The 9,777-nt window shown below is 37.6% G+C and overlaps 1 protein-coding gene across 17 annotated transcripts in view; it reads left to right on the forward strand.

The window, feature by feature from the left end:
- Nucleotides 1-9,777, forward strand: part of LOC6545048 (gamma-aminobutyric acid receptor subunit beta) — a 35,643-nt gene that overhangs the window by 20,445 nt on the left and 5,421 nt on the right. For 4 of the 17 annotated variants that reach the window (XM_026977987.1, XM_026977986.1, XM_015158252.2 and 1 more), the window contains exons 7-9: nucleotides 2,834-2,971; nucleotides 5,589-5,873; nucleotides 9,024-9,649. In XM_026977987.1, coding sequence (XP_026833788.1) covers nucleotides 2,834-2,971; nucleotides 5,589-5,873; nucleotides 9,024-9,649 — 1,049 coding nt within the window. Of the gene's footprint in view, nucleotides 1-1,150; nucleotides 1,289-2,833; nucleotides 2,972-5,588; nucleotides 5,874-9,023; nucleotides 9,650-9,777 lie in introns of all 17 variants that reach the window. The other 13 variants (XM_015158248.2, XM_015158251.2, XM_026977990.1 and 10 more) reach the window with 5 other exon arrangements.

Genomic DNA, 9,777 nt, shown 5'->3' on the forward strand with positions numbered 1-9,777 from the left:
ACCGAAACAATTAAAATGCAAGCAAGTAAATTTTAAGTGCCACAGATACAAAACACTACCACACACACACACACACTTACACTCCCGAGACATAGTCGATTGAGGAGGAAAAAGCAATTAAGTCGCCTTTGATATGAACAATTGTGAACAGAGCAATTATGTTGCCACAAATAGCAGGAAATCGAATTGATTTAACGTCATTTTTATTGTCTTTAGACAGAGGATAGGCACCAAGGAGTTTAATTTCAATCCTAGCTCTCAATAGATTTGATTTTCATTTCGAATATCTATTTTAAGTTCATTGTGCATATTTTGTTCAATCAAAATTGTCCCCACGCCCCACCAACGAACCAACTCATGCAATTACTCAAATATAGTTCAAGCCCCTAACCACCTCAGATACTTTTTGGTCATTTATGTTTGTTTTTTGAAACCACCGAAGAATAAAAGTTCAAGTGTCACATGCAAACCCAGTTCATGTGCATTACTATCTGCATCTACCCGAATGTTCTACCCAACAGCTATCAACCAGTAAAAGTAACTATAAAATATCACTATCCACAGTTCACAATATCATGGCGCTAAAATCATGCAGAAGATTGGTTGGTTTTCGGTCGCCTTCTCAATTTCAGCAACCGCAGAATAATATGCAGCCCATGAATAATAACCGATGATTCTGTGAAACCGAAAATAATACATCTTTTTTGCCTCTGTCTTTAACTCGAACTTATGCCCTTTAAGTCCCCGTAAGCCTAAGTTTATTATTATACTACATATACTACTGTAAGTCAAACCCCATACACAGCACGCTTTTGCTTAAGATCTATATATTGTATATACGTTCGATATGAATTTCTTTGTCAAAACTCGCCACAGAAATCGGTTTCGAGATATGGCACATCCACACTCACCCTATTTATAAGACTCTCTTTATTCCGAAACCAACATCGAGTGTGTGAGTTAAGTATTCTGTGTATAAGTCCCAGAAATCATGCAACACCAAACCCAAAACAGAACAAACAAACAATAACATCAATTAATTAACTACTGAACCCCCTTTTTGCAACAACAACAACAACAACAACTACTACTACTACTACAACTCAACAACTACAACAACCCAACAACAATGTTCTTCAACAACATGCAGTCGGTTACACGATGCGAGATATCCGATATTTCTGGAGAGATGGACTGAGTAGTGTTGGCATGAGCAGTGAGGTCGAACTACCGCAGTTCCGAGTTTTGGGACACAGGCAGAGGGCGACCGAAATAAACCTAACCACAGGTACCCCCATACATTAAAAAATCATACCAAATCAAAAAAAATCTATATATATACATATATATATACAAAAAAAAAAAAAACATAAATATAATCACATTACCATTTCCTTTGTTTTTGACAAGCATTTTTCAATGAACTTTTATCCGTTTTGCGTTTGTCGTAATGGATTTTCGTAATCGTATTTTGATTTTGTGTTTCCGATAAACGGGTTAGCGCATATCCAAGTACCGAAACACGCACCTCTAACCAGTTCAAGTTTTTTGTTCATTTTCGTCTACTTCTACTGCTCCTTCACCAATAAATATATTTACCTATATCTCTATATATCGAGTGCTAACTGTAACTTGTGCTACTAACCAGAAACAATCGAACCAATCCTCCCATCTTAACCACATCTAAACATAAATCTAAATATATATTTTGTTTGAAGTGTCCTCTACTAACCTCTGTTGTGACTACTACTCGTTGATTTGTTGTTTATTCTCTATTCATCATTATTTGGCTTATACGTTTCTCTCGTTTAATTAACCGATCAGTAAAGCAGCAGTTAGTGATGTAGTGAGCGTTAGCTAGGCCCAGCAGTTATGATTTCTGGTTCCCCATTTCCATTTCCGTTTCCGTTTCGATTTCAGTTCGTTTCGAGTCGCAAGAGAGTTTCCAGTTTCGTTTGCTTGGGTAGGCAAAAGCAACTAAAACGCTAAAAAACCTAAGAAACTACTTAGGTAAAGGCCTGAAAACAATGTAAAAGCCTTAGACTTAAAAACAGAAGACACAAGAGCACCCATTTCTGACACCGAAACAATTAGATATGCTTAGCCATAAGTTTTCTAGTTTTAAGCAACCCTACTACTGCCAATAAGAACAAACAGTAGCTGTAAGTCAAACAGAGCGTGCCTACTGAAAGCTCAACCATCTTTATCATAGTTACGCTTTGCCAATGAAAATCTAACAATTATAATGCATTTTTAGCGCAATTGTAATATACGAACAATCTTTAAATGATCTTAGAGTTTCTTCTCGATGGAATAAATCAAAAAATATATTTTTGAACAACACTTAAAGCGACAAGTTCTGAATGAGACTATTAATGCAACCGAACCGAATCGAAAATGTTCAACCCAAAAAAAGGACAAAAAGACAAACCAAATAATAAAAAAAAAACCAAAATGAAATGAAAACACACTGCGAATGAATTGTATTGAATTGTTTATGAAATTTTCTATGATAGAATAGAACTTATTAATAGTCTCACGAAATGTATTTTTTGTTTTATGCATATTTTTCGTCTACAACAACGACAACCTCACCACCGAACTGTGCCAACAACAACTGTAATATAAACTCGCCTAAACAAATACAACAAAAAAACCAAACACCAAACTGTACAAATGCAACTTGCAAACATAACTACAACCTACAACTACAACGAATACAACTACAACAACCAACTACAACCACCAACTACAACAACCAACTACAACCACCAACTACAACCACCAACTACAACCACCAACTACAACAACCAACTATATACACCATATATAGTCGGCTACACGATGCGTGACATCCGCTATAAATGGAACGAAGGCCCCAACTCGGTCGGTGTCTCGAGTGAGGTTTCGCTGCCCCAATTTAAGGTCTTGGGTCATCGGCAAAGAGCTATGGAAATCAGTCTTACCACAGGTACCTGTAGACGGTTACCGATTTTCTTTCAAACTTTACTTTTACCTATATATATTTACGATAATACCGATGATGACTTATCTATATATATAACAACTATATATAAATATATCGTTTTGATTTTGCGTTTTCGATTCAATTCTAATCTTTAGGCTTTTCGTTTCAATGATTTCCTTCCACCTCTTTCGTTTCTCAATTCGAAATAATTTTGAAGCAGCATTTTGTACAAAGTTCTCCAAATTCAAAAACTAGAAATAAATAAAAAAAACAAAACAGGCTTGCCAAACATCCTGGGCTAACTATCGTTGGAATTGAACCCAGCTTCAAGCACACAATGATTGAATCAATCATACGGATAGTGCTTCAAGCAGGGTTGCTCTGCGATAAGGAAAATGCATGTTAAGCATCTTAAGATTTTTTACGTCATTTATTTACCATTTTAGCTAGCGTTTGTTTCATCAACTAATCTAATCCATAGCATACCAAATACCAAGCAATAAAGTTAAAAAATAATATTAACTATATCAACAAGTGCATTCAACATTAGCCCACTTCATAGTCTAGAGTCCAGAGAGCCTGATATAGATTGAGACCAAGTCTTAGTCTTTTCCCACTTTTACTCGTACTCGAACCTACCGGATACTGTTCATATATCTTTTAACGCAAATTCAACGCATGTTACAAGCTAGCAACAGTTTTCCGATTTATTTCGTTCATCATATGATTTTCCTTTGTGCTTTCATTTTATTTTCAAAATCTCAGTTGATTGTGCCTTGATTTCAACGCTCATAAGTTCATACTTTACAGCGAACCATGACAAGAACAGAAACCAAAATATAAATGATGCAAACAAACCCAATTTTAAATCATTGGCAATGCCAAAAAAATACAACAAAAATCGAACCAAATTAAAGAGAAATCAATATGAGATTGAAAAACAATTCACCTAGCGACCTTTGTATTATAAAACCAAACAAGCAAAGTGAAAATCATATGAAAAAAAAGAAACGAGAACATAAAGTAATCGATATAGCAAAGCTTAACTGGATATGGCTTTTCCCTAGTAAATCATGCTTTTGATTTATGCCTGACATTATTACAACATAATCAACCAATTTTTTAAGCTGCCAAACACCAAACTCATACTCACACTCACACACACACACACTCACAGCCACACATGGAACACATAATTTTATTAACTAGTCACTGAAATTAGTTTTTACTACCAACTACAACAACAGCTATCTACAAACGTATTTACCAGTAATTTAAAACGCTATCGAAACTCATTAGCATAATCAAACAAAAACTAAAAACAATCGACACCAAACGTTCTGTATTGTAAATCAACAACAACTACAACAAAAGCATTAATATTTAAATCCAAAATCGAAAAATGCAACATAAATTAAAATTTCAATCAACTCCCATACGCAAAAAGCATTCAAAAGTTTGCAAAATTAACGAAAAGGCGACAATGATAAGTTCAAATCCATTTATACATATTAAATATATATATATTTACATATGAACAGTTAAAAAAATATCCAACAAATATATATATATATATCTCGAAGATACAAAACGCCCTCCCAAGCATGCTCTCATCTTATAAAGTTTATTTTACCAAATAAATATAACTATAGACAAATAGCCACAAATTGCAGGCCATTCAAATGCTCCTTATTAGGTCTTAGACTAGCTGCCTACATTTTGTATACTTTTATTTAACTATTTCTTGAGATTTGCGGTCAGTTTTAGTTATTTTAATGCAAGCCACTTCTATTCCTAAAGTATTTGTGACTAACCATCTACATAATAAAACCCGAATTCATTTCTTAATACCAACGATTACTGCTTCGGTTAAGTCGAAGCGAGGACATCCTTGCAGAATAATCCTTAACAAAACTTAAAAATAAATTATACTTGTAATAAACTCAATTTGAAATAGAATGAAATTTTTTTTGGTGTGGACCTTCTGCAAGGATAAATGTGGAATGCATAGAATAATACTCCAAGTTTAGTTCTTGACCTTAGCTTTGACTTGACAATTGCCATTTCGTTTATAGCCCATATTTAAGTACTTAAATATATTTGTTTATGAAGTATTGCCTGCCTGATAGCGAAGCGTCGCATAGATCGAAACTAACAATGTTTCCAGGAAGGTGCCAGCCAATCATGATTTCATATAAAAAGCGCTCATATTTTAATTATGTTTCTTATTTTACAAGATTACGTTACCTTTTTCTTGTTGAGTTTCAAGTTAATTTTCGTGTATTTTCTTTGGTGATGAATACCGATTAAATAGAGCCGACAAGCAATCAGGGGCTTAAATCAAATCAAACTTAACTTAAAATCAAAAATGTAAAAACTATATCCGAACTTAGAATGCCTTTGATTACTTGCCAGCTCTATTGCCAATATTGTTTGTAAATATTTGCAAATAAAATCCATTTGAGCGAACTAATTACTAATAAATATGTATACATCTCTACTCTTTCTCTCTCTCTCTCTCTTTTTCCAAACATAAAAACACGCTGTGGCAACGAAAAATCCAAATCCAAATTGAAATTAATAAAAATAAATCGAAAATAATCGCAATTGGCGCGGGCAGGCAACTATTCGCGTTTAGCCTGCGAAATACAGTTCGTGCGTTCGATGGGCTACTACCTTATACAAATCTACATACCCTCTGGACTGATCGTTATTATATCATGGGTATCATTTTGGCTCAATCGCAATGCAACGCCGGCGCGTGTGGCGCTCGGTGTGACAACCGTGTTGACAATGACCACTTTGATGTCGTCAACAAATGCAGCGCTGCCAAAGATTTCGTACGTCAAGTCGATTGACGTCTATCTGGGAACATGCTTCGTTATGGTCTTTGCCAGTCTACTGGGTAAACAACAAACAACTATCGATTCCCCTAAAAAACCGATTCCAAACAACCGTATACCCATTGAGCGAAAAACCAAAACCAGTAGCAAAACGATTTTCCCCATATATCTCTCTCTCTATATCTCACACACCAAACACACACTCACACACACAGGCAGTGAATCCATATGGATTCCGAATTTATCATTTTTATATCCTTTTGATTTCGATATTACTGGCCAAGTTGAAGCGAGCCAGCTTTCAGTTTTTCGTTACTCAAACCACACTTTTGCCAGCTTTCTGTGCCACGCTTAGCGTTGAGCAAATCAATCTTGCAGATACATCCAAAAATGAAAACACACTAGTTTCCTTGGCAAAACGATCTGCGTCTTCAGAAATTGCATTCTATATATATTTAACTCATTGGCATTATGCGAAAACGCAGCTGAGTTTTGCCGAAACCACAGTAGTTGAATATCTATTTAAACTTAAACTTAAACTGTTTCGCATTTCTTATGGAGCCAAAGGACCAGAAAAAGTCTATCCATAGGGATGCCGAAATGCACTGCACCTGAGGCACTGTAAAGGGGTCAAAAGCCTAAATAAAATGAAGCTTGATATATGTCTATTCGAATTCCCTATCAATCTCATTTGTACAAAATTAGTATATTTCGAAATTTTCATCATATATACATATGTATATCTCAAGTTTCGGTGGTGACCTCGCGTAATGCTAACTTTAACTTTCTCTCTAACTATCTAACAACTAAAACAATTCTCAAGCAACAACTTACACCCACAACTACAACAACTCCAACAAACAGCAACAACAACAGCAAGAAAAGCAAAAAAAAAGAAAATAAGATGAAAATAAGAATGAAAAGAAACTGCAAAAAAAAAAACAAATCTCTTTTTTCGTATTTGTATGTTCTTGTTAATTTTTCAATACAAAGAAATACTATCATCCAAAGAAAATGTATGCAAATTCATAGATACGCGCCTGCGAATCGAGCGTAAAGGCACGAAAATTTACCCCCAACGTCCCTCCTGTCCCAACTGTTTTGCACCTAGCACCTAGAATCGAAGCATGCTTCAGCCAAAGTAAAAAAAATGAAAAGACACAAAAATATACCGAAAACCATCCTACAAAAGCAAGCCTCTCCATGTGTACGAGCTCGTACATATGCCCATCTATTTTAATAGCCGACTCAGGTTGAGTTTGTGTTCGAGCACCCGAGACGAACAAATCGAACACACTTCAACCTGAAATGGTACCCAGATATCAATATACGCCCAGCTTCCGCCAAAATGCAAAAATGCAAGCTGCAAAATCGCAAGCCGAAAAAAATGTACAAACAATATAACAACGCACCTTAACCAAATCAAAAACGAAACCAGGGTACGTGTAGAACGATCTAAAAAATATATATATTTATCACCTACTAAAAATCATGAGAGGGAGCGCATCAAAAAAAAAAAGAAAACGAAACCAGCATGCCCTGCGCCACACCTGGCTTGACTCGCGATTGAATTGAATCAAAAACAAGTACGAAAAAATATGAAACAGACACAAAACACTGTAAATATGGTTCAACAAGTCGTCGATCAACAGCCAGAAGACGCAGCCCCGAAGAATCTACACGACAACTGAGCCCCGGTAGAAAAATGCAAGGGAGACTAAGAGAAAGTGCGCCTAAAAATGACATAAAAGTATCTTAAGGATACAAGTATCTGCGATTTGGAGCCATTAAGTTTGGGTCATTTAAAGGGGTGACCCAGACATGAGGGCTGCCAAGTTGCCAAAAACAAAAAGCAATATATGTACAAAAAAATCGCACCAGATAAAAAACCTTCTGAGGTTAGGTAAGATATCATTCGTAGTCTGCTTCTTTTTTGTTCTATTGGCTTTTTGCAGCGATTGGTTACCTTGATTTTCGCTGGTAAGTACTCTCGTTACTAGTTACTCGTTACTCGTTTCTGTTCCGCCTCTGTTCTATCTACCTTCATCGGCGAGTATGCGATTTCAAAGAACCCCTCTTTTGAAAATACCCTTCACTAAAACACCGCTCAATTGAAATCTGAACCCGTAACATTTCCAAGGATAATCGAGGACAACTCGAGAGAACTGAAAACCAGGAACAAAGCAGCTACAAAAAAATTCGAATAACAAACGCTGGAAATTTTCGTGTCCTTTATAACTGGCGACCCTGTTCGATGAATTTGCATTTAAGGCACGCACATGAACATTTTCCTTGAATGATGGTCTCAACTGCAGGAATAAATGTGTACATAAATCGTTTGGCTTACAAATGACTTTTTCCACTCATTTCACAAAAACAACAAAACAACTACAACCAGAACAGCCTTAAACACGGACACTCACATTCACACTCATATAGACACACACACAGCCACACACACACTCACACACACACTTTGTCTCCTTCTCTGTCTCTCTAGAATATTGCTAACTTACTCACACACAAGACTTGCTTTATTCGAATTTTCCTTTGCCTGGCTAAAATGAAGATACGAAAAGAAAATCACTTTCATTTTTGATTTCACTTACCCCAAATACCCAGAAACACTGCAATCTTTGCCCTTCAAACGACTCTAAATGTTACTTATAGTCTATATAGTCCCCCTGATAAGCCCCATCCTTAATCCACCCCCAATCTATACCCCCTCCCTCGCTCACCTCTTATAGACGTTGTGCAAAAATGAACTGAAAATTGATTGCGAAATTCTTGATGGAAATTAAATTTCTTTTGTTTTTCTATTTGTCTTTCCTTGTATCCGACATTAAATCGAAACCGTTTACGAAACCCACCCGCACCAAATTACCAAATATACAACGCTACAATCTATCCAACTATATATATATATCTGACAACTACTACTACAACAAAATATATCATCCGAACTTCATGCGGCAAAACGACCACGACTCAAAATTCTTGAACTGCATCCGCATATCAACCTATTCTAACAAATCAAAACCTCCCCCGTCCAAAAACCACCAAATCGTATGCCAAACCGTCCATCAATGATCAAAAAAACTATCTATCCATCGACAAAATTCCAAAATCTTTACGAATATCCGAATTGCAATCAAATTGAATCAAAAATCAAATATCAAAATCGTTATCGTATCGTATATCGCAATCAATAGAATACGCCACGGTCGGCTACATGGCAAAACGAATTCAAATGCGAAAACAAAGATTTATGGCGATCCAAAAGATAGCCGAACAGAAAAAGCAACAGCTCGATGGAGCGAACCAGCAGCAGGCGAATCCCAATCCCAATGCAAATGTGGGTGGACCCGGAGGAGTGGGCGTTGGACCCGGCGGACCCGGTGGACCCGGTGGCGGGGTCAATGTGGGCGTCGGTATGGGCATGGGACCGGAACATGGCCACGGGCATGGACACCACGCCCACAGCCATGGACATCCGCATGCGCCCAAGCAAACAGTGAGTAACCGCCCAATCGGCTTTTCCAATATCCAACAAAACGTTGGTACGCGCGGTTGCTCGATAGTGGGACCCTTGTTCCAGGAGGTGAGATTCAAGGTCCACGACCCGAAGGCCCACTCCAAGGGCGGAACCCTGGAGAATACGGTGAATGGCGGACGCGGCGGTCCGCAATCGCATGGACCGGGTCCGGGCCAGGGCGGCGGACCGCCCGGCGGTGGCGGTGGCGGTGGAGGCGGGGGCGGACCGCCCGAGGGCGGTGGCGATCCGGAGGCAGCGGTTCCAGCCCATCTACTGCATCCGGGAAAAGTAAAAAAGGTAAAGGTAAAGATCGTACATGATGCGGCGATTGTAAAAGGTTGATCCGCGCCAGCGACAGTTACTAATCTATTCCGTTCTATTTCTCAACCCCTCCACCAACCAACCAACCATCCAACCATCCACACCCGAAT

This window comes from Drosophila erecta, unplaced genomic scaffold (genome assembly GCF_003286155.1).
Source record: "Drosophila erecta strain 14021-0224.00,06,07 unplaced genomic scaffold, DereRS2 tig00000021-arrow-pilon, whole genome shotgun sequence".
Taxonomy (NCBI): Eukaryota; Metazoa; Arthropoda; class Insecta; order Diptera; family Drosophilidae; genus Drosophila; species Drosophila erecta.